At 32.3% G+C, this 14,707-nt stretch overlaps 1 protein-coding gene across 1 annotated transcript; it reads left to right on the top strand.

The window, feature by feature from the left end:
* Positions 1-7,115: 7,115 nt before the first annotated feature.
* LOC114192183 (adenosine kinase 2-like) lies at positions 7,116-11,659 on the top strand. Its single transcript, XM_028081816.2, has 12 exons — positions 7,116-7,303; positions 7,535-7,588; positions 9,295-9,341; positions 9,469-9,500; positions 9,578-9,679; positions 9,757-9,824; positions 9,983-10,059; positions 10,174-10,271; positions 10,348-10,418; positions 10,501-10,567; positions 10,651-10,834; positions 11,229-11,659. Exons 1-12 carry the CDS (start codon positions 7,221-7,223, stop codon positions 11,369-11,371), a joined length of 1,026 nt encoding a protein of 341 aa, XP_027937617.1. The 5' UTR covers positions 7,116-7,220; the 3' UTR covers positions 11,372-11,659.
* The last annotated feature ends 3,048 nt before the right edge of the window (positions 11,660-14,707 follow it).

The raw sequence follows: 14,707 nt of genomic DNA, 5'->3' as shown, positions 1-14,707 counted from the left end.
TTTAAACCATCCTTTTGATATTCTTGAGTGTTGTGGTGGCATCTGCAACATTGAGCATGTATAACTCATTAAAACCTGTCTTGATTGATCTTTTACATTGTTCTTGCTTTAAATCACAAATCTACATTTTTGTAATTTTCCCAGTATTTCAATCGACTGTTTTGATTTAATCGATTTATTATACCAGTACAACATTTGTTTAGTAAAATCAATCGACTAACTATGTTTTTGATCGGTTGAAAGTGTACCGTCTAAAGGTGTTTGCATCCAAACTTGGTGATCAAATTGATTCAAATTAAAACAATTTTAAACCTTCAAAAGACATTCTATTTTTAACTAGCCAATTCAACCCCCCTTCTTGGGATTTCAACAATTTCAAAACTTACAAAACCTTCATCATGTTAGGTTAAGTCGAGTTGGCATAGGCCCAAGTCAAGCTTATTCAACTTAGATCTAGGTCAAGACAAGTTGGGGTGGGTCAACATTAATCAAAGTTAGGGTCGATCCACGTTCAGCCGAGTTGGGCTAAGCTCAAGTGAGTCCTAGTTTGATCAAGACTAGATAAAATCGAGCCTAGGTCAAGCTAAGTCGACCTTGTCCTAGGTCGAGTTGAGTATGCCCCAACTCAAGTTGAGCTAAGTTAACTAGGTTCAGGTCAAGCTAAGGTTGCTCAACCTCGATTAAATTGAATTAGCCTAAGCTGGTAAAGCCAAGTCAACCCAGGCTTAGTTTGGGTAGAGTCAATCTAAGTCCAAGCCAAACCAAGTCAGCCTGGGATCACATTTGGTTTGGTTGAGCTAGGCGCATGTTGAGTCAAGTTCGTTTGGGTCCAACTTGGATCAGAATCAAGTTAGGTCATGCTTAGATGGGCTAGAGAGAAGTTGAATCAGGTTTGGCCAAATTGAGTTTGTTGGCACAATTGACCTTAGTGCATGAATTTGATGAAGATAGCGCATGTGATCATGTGTTTTGATGAAAACTTAATAGATATTTGAAGTGACTCATTGTTGATCAAGCTTGGGGGTTATTGAATATGAAATTGACATGAAGATAAAAAAGCTTGAAGATTAGACTCAATTCATAGACTGTATGATGTAGTGTAGATCTCTTTGTCTTTTGTCTGTCCTTTTCAATATGTTAAAAAGGGTTTTAACAAGTTAAAAGGCTTGTTGCATATAGTTCTGGTATGAATGTATTCAATAAGTTGAATTGTTATGCAATCGGTTGATTTCACTTAAGTCAAGTGAAATCAACTGATTGTACGGACAAATCAACCAATTGAATTCACTTATGTGCAGACAATATTAATTGGTTTTTCAGATAATGAAGTAACTTTTATGGTTTTTGAGCGTGAAAATAGTGAAACCAATTTTGAAAACTCTCTTTCTGAATTTTACACAATGTGCAACTCGTGATTGAAGATCTTTGAGGTTGAACCAAGTGGAATGAATCAAGCTGAGGAAGACTCCTCTAAACCTGAGCCTATGGTCATTGAGCTTTACAATGCTATAGAGGAAATTGGCCATACCTACTCTCACTTTGAAAGAATGTTTCCCTTCCTTGCATTGTAGAATGTGTGATGCTCATTTTGGGACACATTTAGTTCATGGATTACACAATGTGCAGCTCATGATTTAAGATCTTTAAGGTTGGGCCAAGTGGAGTGAATCTAGCTGAAAATATACCTTTGAATTTGAGCTTATGGCCTATGAAAAGATACCTTCGGCTTGGTCTGACGCGTCTCGACCTGCGCATCTCGAGCTTCAGTCTGGGCTAGTCCATCCATTCCTACAGCCTAACCCAACTAAAAACTTAGAATGAAAATTTGGATTGGATATTTTGGATTTTCCATATTTGAAATCTAGATTCAAAGAATGGATATCCAATCCAAAAAATATATAACATGTAGATTAGATTGAAATGTAGATTGAATAAAATGGATTGAATTTTTTATAAAATTGAATCTTAAATGGATTGGATTAGAGTAAAAGTAGATCTGATCAAGAAAGTTGGATCTTTTGCCCACCCCTAACATTGATAGGATACTAATGAGTATGGATAATACTTGAATTTTTAAATTGGGTATGGGGACAAAGTGGTTGTTTACATGTCTGCCATGTTCATATCCCCAAACATGTTCAAATATTTGTATTTGCTTTCATGTTCCCATTTTAAATTATGAAAACACGTTTAATTTATTAGGCAATTGATGATTCATTATTTTCCCATATTTCATTGCCTTTTTGTGTTCATCTTTATGGATGTTTGGTGTTTAATTGTCTATTTTTAGTGCATTTTAATCAATTGGGCTTCATTAGGCCATTATTCCGAATTTTGATTAATTTGGTATTAAATGGTCTAATTTTCATTTCTAATTATTTTTGGGTATTTTGTGAAGCAATTTTGGAGCTTGGATGCTAATCATAAGATGAAAAGAGAGTTGTCACTTCATTTCCACATCATTACCACATCTGCATCATGTCAATTAGTTTGTCCACGTCATTGGGCCAACATTTTCAGCCCATAGTGACATTTTTGTAATTTTGCTGACCAAAATGATATTTTTGTAAATATGTGGATTTACGATGCTGTGACCACGAGTTTAGGTCTTCCTTTTCATGTGGCAGCCAACATCTTCTTCCTCAGACTCCATTTTCATGTTTCTTAGCTTTGGTTGGTGACCCATGGAGGTGTCTTCTTCATTTTTCACGTTTTAGCACTCATAATTAACGTTTTTATGCATTATTCACAACATCCATTGTGGATTTTATGTTTTTTGCACATTTGGTAGCTTGGGAATTTCATTTTCTAATTTTTAATGACTTGGAACAACGCCCATCTATGTGGTTTTCGTTTTGTATGATACAACAACCATTTTGGTTCCATTGAAGCTTTATAAATCTCATTTTAGTCTTGAATTGACATTTCCATATGATCCAACTTAGGGTTTGATGTTTTGTTTTGGTTGTTTATTTTTTTAAATGTTCTCCCATAAGGTATTTCAGTTTTGAAGTGTTTAATTGCTCCATTTTCATAGCTTTCTAAATTCGTGTATTGATTCCTTGATGAAAAATGCAATGAAGCTTTGAGGTTCTGTTGGTTTTGTTAATTCTGCCATCTCTTTATCTTAAATTTGTGGAGTGTATGTGGTTCATCTTTTTTATGCTTAATTTACAAATTAAGTGCATATGTTTGGGTTGGATTATGTTCATGCTTAATGTATGTAGCTTGGCTGTAATGAATTCATGTATGCATTGCTTAATTGCGTAATGGAACGGGATTGTAACTTTCGCTTAGTAGGTTATTGTCTAGTGGATTGAGAGTAGACAAAGGTGTTAATTTGGTGGCTATGTTAAGTGGACTTGTATTTGAATCAAGGAAATCAGTACGTTTTAATTACTGTTTCATTTCATTTAATCTGTTGTTAGCATTTAGTCAATTGAATCTGCCAACCCCCCCTTTTGTGTTGAATTGCATATGAAAAGCTTTGAATGAAAGGTTTGGTCATTGGAAGATGACCTTGGGTTAACTCCTGAGTATTGCATTTATATGTTCTATTTGGTTGGATACGACCTTGATCAACAATTCCTAAAATCGTATATTAACTTTTATTTAGTCATTGGTTTCGTAACTTATTTTTCTAAGATAGACATTTGATCATTTTTTTTATAACTATTTGACCTTTATCCAATTATTAGAAAAGAAAACATGTTTCATTTTGTTAATATTAGGTTTTCTTTACTGTGATATTTATTTTTTATAAAAATTATTTAATTAATATTTGAAATAATGAAGAGACAAACACATACACTACTATTCATATACTCATTTTTTAATGGGGATGGGGATAAGATGAAAACTTTATATGCATTAGGTATGAGGACGTGGATGAAGATTAACTTCGAAGATAGAGATGAGATAATCAAGCTCGCACTTGCCCAACCTTATTATCATTTCTATTGTCTCCTAGCCTTAAAGGAAGGTGGGGAAAATGCATAAAGATTTGTGATGATGTGGAGTTCAAACGTTTATTGTGAAGGAAATAACTATGTTGATAACCTTGTTAATTTTGAAATTCATAAGAAGTTTGAAATTCATATTAGGTTTTCCCTTTTATCACTTTTAAAAAATGAATCCATCCTTTATTCTTCATTAGTATAACTATTTGGAAAAAAAAAATCAAGACTAAAAAGTAAAATATTAAAATCTAATTAAATATTGAAATGTAATTATTAAAAGGGAAATCTATAATAAAACCTCAATTACAACCAGGTTATGACAAAATACATAATAGTTAACTTTTTCTTTTATATTCATAAAAAAATTAATATACAAAAGACTCATGAGATAAAAAAATACAAACTAGTATTTTTAGTATCAAGTGAGAGCAAGAGAGGTTACTTTTTTTTTTTTCTTCAGATGGAATAAAACATGTGAGAAATGAGAGCAAAAGTAATGAACTTTTGTTTAAATTGTTTTAACAAAAATAAAAAGGAACATGTGAAACAGTGAAAGATGAACATAAATGATAAGTAAATCAAGAGACAGAGGAAGAGAAAATAAAAAGATATCTTAATGGGTTTTTTTATTCTTTATTATATTTAATTTTATATTTTACTATTGATGACGTCCCAGCTCGAGATTAGTCACACCAAGTGTACTGGTTCGACTGTAGTACTAAGTGTCGTATTTACAAGGATTGATCAACTTCTATCAAGACTCATGATGCTATTTGGATTTGTAAAGTGATGTTGATCTAGAACTCGAAGTTAAAATCGAATAATTCAAGTGTATAAAACAAGTTGAGATTGGATTTCACTATTATGTTCTTGTGCATAATTACTGTTTTATTGAATTAACAAAGTTCATTCATTATTCTTTACTCCTGAAGAATGAACTCTTTGCATCAATGATTAAGACTCTTTACACTAGCTAAGTCATATAGGAACATGTCTGCCTCCTAATAGCCTTAAATGACTCAATTGGATCTATAAGATGAATTAGTTTTCGCATAACTCAAGCTATATATGCAACAAATGATTGATCAGTTCATCACACATGAAATGTTAATTTAATCACTAACTCCATGGAGGGTTTCTTCCTAGCTTAAACCCCTTTTGTGTTGTTCAATCACATAACTTTCTTCAATGGTGGGTTTCCTCCATGGTTGAGCTCCAGATTTTTGGTGCTTAAGGTTGCTTCATGGTGAAGTTTTCTTCTTGTGGCCTAGGCACCATCTTCTTTGTTTGAGTTGTGGAGGCAAAGTTTAAATCTTTTTAAAACGGCCTTTGAGTTGCTGAAGTTGTAATTCTAAGGCTCAAGTTGTTATGCTCTATTTCTTCTAATTTTGCATAAATTCATAAAAAATATAATAATTCGCCACTCATGTTTATATCTAAATGCTTTTGCTAAATTCTAATCAAAATGGAGTAAAATCCTCGATTTATGCAATATAATCAACCAAGATAAGTGTTGAATGCATGTGACAAATAGGTAAAATGAGCACTTATCAACTATTTACTAACATTAAATGACATGTTTTATAAAAAATCTACCTAATATACATATACAAAATTTTAGGTACATATACAAAATTTTAGGTAGTATGATCGAACTTTTCTTATTGCACCACATTTACCTTATACGTGAACAAATGATGTGAAACAATTGCACATTCCTTAATCATTAACAACATTGACCTTGAATATGTTTTCAAAGAAAATGTTTCAGAAATGCTGGACCTAACGACCATGTTGGTCAAGTACTCAACCTCATTATGTCGGTTAGACATTCTCTCTTAGTTGTCTAATGCAACTTTACTTCTAAGTAGAGACTTACTCGTCTAGAATAGTGATAGTTTTTGTAAACTTTAGTTTTAGTTGTATTTTATTTTATTCAATACTATATTAATTTTAAAGTAATTGTAGTGTTTAAATATTCAAAATTTAATTTTGTGTGTTTTAAAATATATGTGGTATCCAGTCTCCATAGGTTGAAAATAATTCACAGATTTTTCTTTTTATGTAGGTATCCAATGAGCAAATAGGTGCAGGTAATTTTTTTTTACGTGAATCAAATTGCAGGTAGACATTATTCATATCTAATGCGAGCCGATGTCATGTCTAGAACCTTATAAAATGTATAGAAATAAATATCGAATAAAGGTGAAAGCACGCATAACAAAAGTAGAAGTTGTTGAGTAGATATCCCAGTTTTTTTAATTAGAAGATATATATCCAAGCCCAACTTGAGAAATCCATTATGGCAATTGATTTTATTATTAGTAGATTATATATATTGTATATATTTTGTCTTTTTTTTTTCTTCATCTTCAACTTCCAAAGGAATTCCAAGTTTGTGGTAGGTGCTAGTCATTGCTGAAGTAGGTGATAGGCGATGTCTTATTAACTGCCATTGCAATTTTAAATCATTTTCATTTTGAATTTTGTTTCACAAAAAAATGCAAATGCATTTCGGGTAGTCAAATAGTAATATCAATTGACATTTAAAAGTAAAATAGTGACCTACGAGTTGAAAATTAGGGTATTGTGTGTGGTGCGCCATACACTTTCCACTTTGGGCCCCAACCTGGTTGGTGGAATTAGACCAGGGATTGGTGAGGTTCCAGATCTAAACATCACAATAAAATAACAATAATAAAAATTCTATATTAAAATAATATTTTTTAGTCAAAATTAATACCATTGCATTAAAAATTAATACATTCATGAAAATTGACGTACTGCAATAAATGTTTTGAGGTAAAAGAACTTTACAATTCTTAAAATAATTAACTTCTCAATAGTTTTCTTACATTTTATTTTTAAATTAGGAAATCATAATCATGCACAACCCGATATTAAAGTATAGTATCTACTGGTATAATCTCTGATTTGAATATTTTATTATACTTATACAGAACATAAAAATCTAATTCAATAAATTTTCTATATTAATTTTGTCGAACAGTCCCAATAATTTAATTCCCTCGCTACTGACAGAGTAATAAAACACCCTTTATCGTGCGAATCCCACCAATCCCACAAAGCCCGGTTAGCCCAAAAAAATAAAAATAAAAAACAAAAAAAAAAAGAGAGCAAAAGCGCCTATAAAAGAAAGCAACATGTTCACATTCGTGTAGATCTGCATCTCATTCGTTCACTCCCACTTTAACCACTCTTCGCATTTCTCTTCTCTCTGTTTTCTCCTCTCTCGCATCAATGGAGTTGGACGGCGTTCTCCTCGGAATGTGTAACCCTCTCCTTGACATTTCTGCCGTCGTCGACGACGATTTCTTGCAACGGTTTGTTCCTCACATTTCCCTATCTTTAAATCACTGTTACTGTCAATGAGTAATAATATTAATAGTTATTTATTATTAATGATGATGTGTTGCGGAATATTGCTATTCTGAGCTTAGAACTAATAAGAACACTGTTGGAGAGGTTTATTATGTGATTGATGTGTAAATCTGAAAGAAAACGAGATACGATGGATCAGATCTAACGCTTATTGTTCTGTTTCTGTGTAACAGATATGGTATCAAGTTGAACGATGCGATTCTCGCCGAGGATAAGCACAAGCCTATGTAAGATTTTTCTCTTTTCCTTTGATATCTCTCTGCAACTTGTCACGCGTAGCCACTGGAATTTGTTATTCGTTCTGTGTATATCAACTGAGCCCTTGTTTGTTTCAATTTTATTGGTTGAATGAGTGGAATGTTTCTATACAAGAACATATTTAAAAGCTCTTGTAATTGTTAGATCAGTTTTCCGGGTAAAAAAGTTTAAAACACATGCTTACAAAAATTAGTTTATGTGAAGTAAGAACGTTGTTTTACTTGTAAATTCACGCTTGGTTTGAAATGGACTGAGTTTGAGATTATTGCACTCAAGTTTATAGATTCATGCACTTCAATTCTTTGTCTTTTTAACTTTTCCTATTTTATCAGGTGTCGGTGTGACTTAAATTATGGAAAATAGTTTTATTTTTTTCATAATAAACAAGTACTTACTACAATTGCTTTTCTCTTAACTATTGAAAGAGTTTCTTGAAAAAAAGCAAAACAAAAAATGTTGTACTACTAAAGGTGATTCTCTTTTTAAAGAGAGGCTTAATATGGAAATTAAATCTACGTAATATATTCAAAACATATAAGCATAAAATGCATTTTCATTTAACAATTAGGGGGATTTATAGGAAGATTTAAAACTTTTCTACCTTTCCCAACCAAGTGTGTTTGGTTAAACATTTCATACAGATTATAGATAAATATTAGTAGATGAAGTTTTGATTAAATTATTTTGATATTAGTATTTCACAACAATGTATCCAGATGAAATTATATTTTTACCATTTTACATCTTAAAATAAAAATAGAAAACGCTAATATTCAAACCCTCTGTATGACTTTGATTTTTGGATTTGATTTTACCGTTACACTTTTTTGGATTATTGATGTAATGTTATACTTGTTTACTATTGTTTTATTGATTAAACTATTTATTTTCATTTATAATAAGGTATTTATTTTTTATTGAGAAACAATAATTATTTTTAATTATATTAAAGAACAAATTGTTACACAAATATTACTTGAAATTTAAATATATTAAAATATTATAATATATTAAAAGTATAAATTTATAATTATTGAAGATATATAATTACCTACTACTAATATTTGTTAATAATTAATCATGTCCTTAATGTTATTTTACTACTTTCAACTTGTTGATTGCTAGTTTTACCAAACTTTTTCTCTTCAGTTAATCTTACCAAACATACTCCAAAATTGAGCTGGATTCATATATACTGCTATCATTGTTCATTGTCTGAAAACATGAGAGACAAAGGAATTTGTGTCGGTTGATTGGCGATTCTATTAACCTACTCTTATTCTGGTACTGAGTGTGGCATTTTCGTAATTTCATATACATATTATTAATATGATGTGGTTCTAGTCCTTGGGATGTATAAAATCGGTATACCCACTTCTTATCCGTTGTGCTCTCTGCTAATGCTTTATGCTAGAATGTTGTTCTGGAAAATCACAAGTTTTACCTGTCTCTTTTACTAAATACTCAATGTACATATTTTTATAAAATTTTAAAATTAAGAACTTGATGTAAAAACTAGTTAGATATTCAGTCTCCAGATCTTGTAAGATTTTTAGCTTTCTCTCCTGATTTCATTTTTTTTTCTGAGCTAGTATTTTATTGGAGGATATTTTCTTTTTAGGATAAGATTTTATTTTATTTTTAATATTTTCATGTGATCTGACAATCGTCTCAGGTATGAAGAATTATCTAGCAAATCTAATGTGGAGTACATTGCTGGAGGTAATAGACTTGATCCAAATTATTGGATTTTTAGTCACATATTGTAGCTTTACTAAAAGAGCGGGAGAGAAAAAGGATGGAGGTGAACATTTCATATTAACGATTTTTATAATTTTCTCATTGGCAGGTGCTACTCAGAATTCAATCCGGGTTGCTCAGGTATGTACTTTCTTGTATGTAGTGAGCTGAGTCTGCTTTAGTTGTGTAACTAATCATTTGCTTTCACCTCATAACAGTGGATGCTTCAAGCCCCTGGTGCCACAGGGTACATAGGTTGCATAGGAAAGGACAAATTTGGGGAGGAGATGAAGAAGAGATGTTCACTTGATGGTGTAAATGTAAGTTTATCTTTTGATTTGTCTTACCGCTTAGAAATCCATTTCTGAAATTAACTTTTTATTCATTCAACAATCAGGTTCACTATTATGAAATCGACACCGCACCTACTGGAACTTGTGCTGTTTGTGTGGTTGGTGGTGAAAGGTCAGACGATCAAACTTTCCTTGACTTTTTATTCTACTTATTATAGAAATCAGTAATTATATTTTATGTTTTTTCTTAAATAGTGTACTTCAGCTTAACGTATATTTGATCGCGAAACAAGTATATGAAGCCTTTTATTTGATTGCATCTAAATACAGGTCGCTTGTTGCTAACTTATCAGCTGCAAATTGCTATAAGTCGGAGCATTTGGTCAAACCAGAAAATTGGGCCTTAGGTACCTTGTTGATATCCAGAAATTTGGTTAACTTACCTTAGAGTGTCCTTTTCTATCTCATATACCTGAATAATCTAGATGACTGACATTTGTTATCGTGTGTTTTGTGAATAGTTGAAAAGGCCAAGTACTACTATATTTCTGGTTTTTTCCTCACCGTATCTCCCGATTCCATTCAATTAGTTGCTGAACACGCAGCTGCAAATGGCAAGGTTAGATATGATACGAACTTGGCATTCTCATCTTACTAGCAGTTTCTGGGAATAACTATTCCATTCCTGTATGCAGACCTTCATGATGAACCTTTCCGCTCCCTTTATCTGTGAGTTCTTCAAGGATGCTCTGCTGAAAGTGCTACCGTAAGGATCCTTCACCCTTTAATTTTAATAAAGAAAAAAATTTCATATGGATTTTATTAACGCTGTCCATTCTTGGATTCAGATATATGGACTATGTTTTTGGAAATGAGACTGAAGCAAGAACATTTTCCAAAGTTCAAGGCTGGGAGGTAATTCAGCAGATCGGAAGGCTTGCAGTTTTTGTTTGAAGTTATAATTTGTTACGTATTTTGACTCTTTTCCTATTGACTAGACTGATAACGTAGAGGAAATAGCTTTAAAGATTTCCAAGTTGCCAAAGGCTTCGGGAACACATAAAAGGATTACCGTTATCACTCAAGGTGCAGATCCTGTCTGTGTTGCCGAGGATGGGAAAGTGAAATTGTACCCTGTGATATTATTACCTAAAGAGAAATTAGTTGACACAAATGGAGCAGGTACACAGTTCTATTCTTTTCAGTGTTTAGACTTTAAGCAAAGTTGTATGTACAGTTGAGTTTATGGGCAATTATTGTAAAATGCGCGCAAGTTATAGTTTCCTCGTTTTCTGTATGTTTTGTATTTCTTTCCTATTCTTCATTGTAAATAATTGTTGTTTCTAAATAATTATTACAAATTATCTATTGTTTTACGATACCAGACATATAGCTATATTATGTTTTTTAGAAATATTCATATAGCTATATTATGTTTTTAGATAGATTCAAGCAATACTAATCTCTCCTGCTAAGATACTGTGGTGGGAATATGGATATTGCAACAAACATGGAAAGAGCCAAAATGTTTGAGGAAACTTGTTAAATTGATAATGTACTTTTGTTGTTTTTGTAGGAGATGCGTTTGTGGGAGGATTTCTTTCACAATTGGTTAAGGGGAAGCCCATTGAAGAATGCGTGAGGGCTGGGTGTTATGCTGCCAATGTTATCATCCAAAGGCCTGGCTGCACGTACCCAGCGAAACCTGACTTTCATTGAGTGATTCCTCCTTTTCTGCCACCACTATGAATTTTTTTTATCATTGAGAAGGATTTTAATAGCCACACTCTAACTGGTGTGGGGTTTTTGAACCCCTGATAGGGAAAATAGCGTGAAAATGTTGCAGGAAGAGATGAAACGAGAATAAGTTTATGTATTTGAAGTTCGATCAAGGCATCAATACTCATATTGCTGTTTCTGATCGTTATTTTTCCTTTTTGGTTGCGTTTTATAATGTTTTGTATCCCTACCAGGGCACCTGAGTCTTAATTATGTTGTTTGTCGTTATCCCCCTTCTTTCTATTTTTTTCCTTTATTTATCTTTTATCACTTGTTTTTTGTTTAATAATATAAAATTGGTTCGCATTTCGTAGTTGTGTTTTACTCTTGAGGAACGCAGTCTTTGGTGCCAGTATTTGAATTATACATGTGTGCACTTTGCCGTGTTGATTTAAGAAATTGGGTTTTCTGTAAAAGAAATGCATTCTTAATAGGTTATGTGAAGTGTTAATGATTGAATTTAACATATGAATATTATACTTGTATTTTTATAAGTAATGTTTTTCAATTAACTAAAAGAATATATATTTTATCATTTTCAAACCTTTTATAACAAAAAAACAAGACGTGAAAATGAATTAAACTTATATGATATCAATGTAATTGATAAAAATGGATAGCAAGATGGAATGTGATGAAGAAAATTAAAAAGGGAAAAATGCTTTACAAAATAAAGGATAGAGGACATATATCATTTTGTCTAACGATTGTTTATCAATCTTTTTATTCATTTTTTTCCAAGATATCATATATTTGAAATGATTGGTTTCTAAATCACTATTTCTTTTGCTTATTTATCTTCGGTGAGACATAATGTCGTTTAAGCGTTTTTAAATTTCATGTTTTATACTCTAATTATTTTACTCAAATTTTTTAGCGAATTTCATTTTAAATGCTTTCAAGAGTTATTCTTATATCAAGAGTTATTCTCGCATTCATAAAACTTAAAATTAAGACACAATATGAATTTTTAATAATTTTTTCCTCCAATATTATTGTGACATGCTAAATATAATTTCCCACACAAACTTAAAATCATACATTATTATCATTACAATTTTTGGTCATTACTATTCTCAAAGCTACCTCTATACAAATAGTTTCCTTATGATTTTACTAGGAAGTTAATTTTGGTACTAGGACTTCACATAAAGAAAGTCAATTTTTTCCTATCTTTCTCAAATATTGGCTAGATAATTTCGCCTCAATCAACTCATGTCCATCCCTTAGTTTCTCAATCATTCACATTTGAAGAGTAGAATGTCTATACACTAGACTAGATGATAACGTTCCCTTCCAATTTCTCAATACCCATTTCAAAGTCTCCTAATGAGCATGTCAAAGATTTGTTATGAACTTGCTAACCATACTAACAACATGGGTTAGATTTGTCTCATGGGATCAAGATCCTTCGTTTCAAACTCTGAGTTTAATTTTTCTTTGAGCTTCTTCAATTTATTTTTGTATTGGTTGGCTATAAGGATATCATCTGCATATAAGAGTAAGAATATCACATGCTCTTCTTCTCTTTTTAGGACTTAGACACAACTATCACAACTACTACTATGAAACTTTGTCTGCCTTAGGAAGTCATCAAATCTCTTTTACCATTGTCACAAACATTTCTTCAAGTTATACAATGATTTCTCCAACAGACACACCCTTCCATCCTCAACAAACACTCAGGTTATTGCATGTACACAATCTCTTCCAATATTCCATGCAAAAAAGTTCTCTTCACATCTTACTAGTCCAACACGAGATTGAACCATTTAACAATATACATCAAAATTCGTAAAGAACAATGTTTTACCATAAGTGAGAAGATCTCATTATAGTCTAACATATTCACTTGTGTAAAAAATTTTGCCACCCTTGTAGCCTTGAACTTTTTTCCCTTTACACTCGATGTTATCTCCTTCTTGAACACCCACTTGTATCTTACCACCTTATGGTTTCTTGGTAGATCAACAAATGTATATATGTGGTTTTTCCTTGGAGATTTAATTTCCTCTTCCATGGCAACATGTCACTATTGACCTCCTGCACCTTTTATAGCCCTATGAAAGTTTCTTGGCTTTGGATCATTTATCCCCTTAGTTGTTGTTAAAGGATAGATGATAAGGTCAACATATCCAAACATTTGTGTAGGTTTGATTGTCCTCCTCTTTCTATCACACGTATATTGATAGGCATAATCTACCTTTGTATATCTATGCCTTCTTGAGTTAGAGGTAGAAGGTTGGTTTGCATTGTTTGATGACCATCGTTTGACACTTCTAGACAGTCTAGTCCATCACCAAAAGACTCCACCTAAACATGAGCTTTATCCTTCTCTTTCGTTGGATCTTTGCACATCATAGTCATTTAAGTATCATCAAATGTGATATCCATGTTTACAAAACATATAGCCTCTCTAGGCTCTAACCTCCACATTTTATACCCATTCACACTTTTTACATATATAATGAAGATATACCTCTCAACTTGTGCTTTTAAATTATCCTTCTTGACATATGAAAATACCAAGGCGCTAAACACCATAAGATTCTCATAATTTGCAAGTCTTCCACTTCATACTTCCATAATAGGCTTGTAATTTATAGTAGATGGTGAACTCTTATTTATCAAGTAGATGATATTTTTTGCAGCTTCTCTCCTTAAGAACTTAGGCAATCCAACTCCTAGAAACATACATCTCACCTTATCAAAAATGGTTTTGTACATCCTCTTAATCTACCCATTTTGTTGTGGTGTATCCACAATTGTCTTATGCCTCTTTATACCTTTTACCCTATAAAAATCATTGAATTCCCTTGAAATGAACTCCAATTCATTGTGTGTCATTAACACTTTTAGTTTAGCGCCTTATTATTGCATACCATGGTGTGTCACTCCTAAAACATTTGAAAAGTCTTAGACTTACTTTTCAAGTTATAGAACCACACCCTCCTCGAATATTTGTCTATGATGATGAGAAAATAAGACCTTACACCATCGGTCTAAGCTCTAATTGAATCCCACAAGTTTCCATGAGACGTCTTGATTCTGCCAAAATTGCATAAGTTCACGTTTTTGGAAATTTCAAGAAACCGCCTAGCGGCGTTGAAGACCTGCCAAGCGACACATGCCTTCACAACCCATTTTCTGGGTTTTTGTTCTGAACTGCTTGGCGGTAGAGTGTTGTCCGCCAGGTGACGCGAACTGGCTTAACCAGTTTTTCTGGTTTCTTGAGTTTCTTTGATGTTGGTGATGCTTGGATGGGGTCTCTACATA

This window comes from Vigna unguiculata, chromosome 7 (genome assembly GCF_037176805.1).
Source record: "Vigna unguiculata cultivar grain cowpea cultivar isolate G323 ecotype 2 chromosome 7, ASM3717680v1, whole genome shotgun sequence".
Classification (NCBI taxonomy): domain Eukaryota; kingdom Viridiplantae; phylum Streptophyta; class Magnoliopsida; order Fabales; family Fabaceae; genus Vigna; species Vigna unguiculata.
This window is presented reverse-complemented; position numbering and strand designations above follow the sequence as displayed.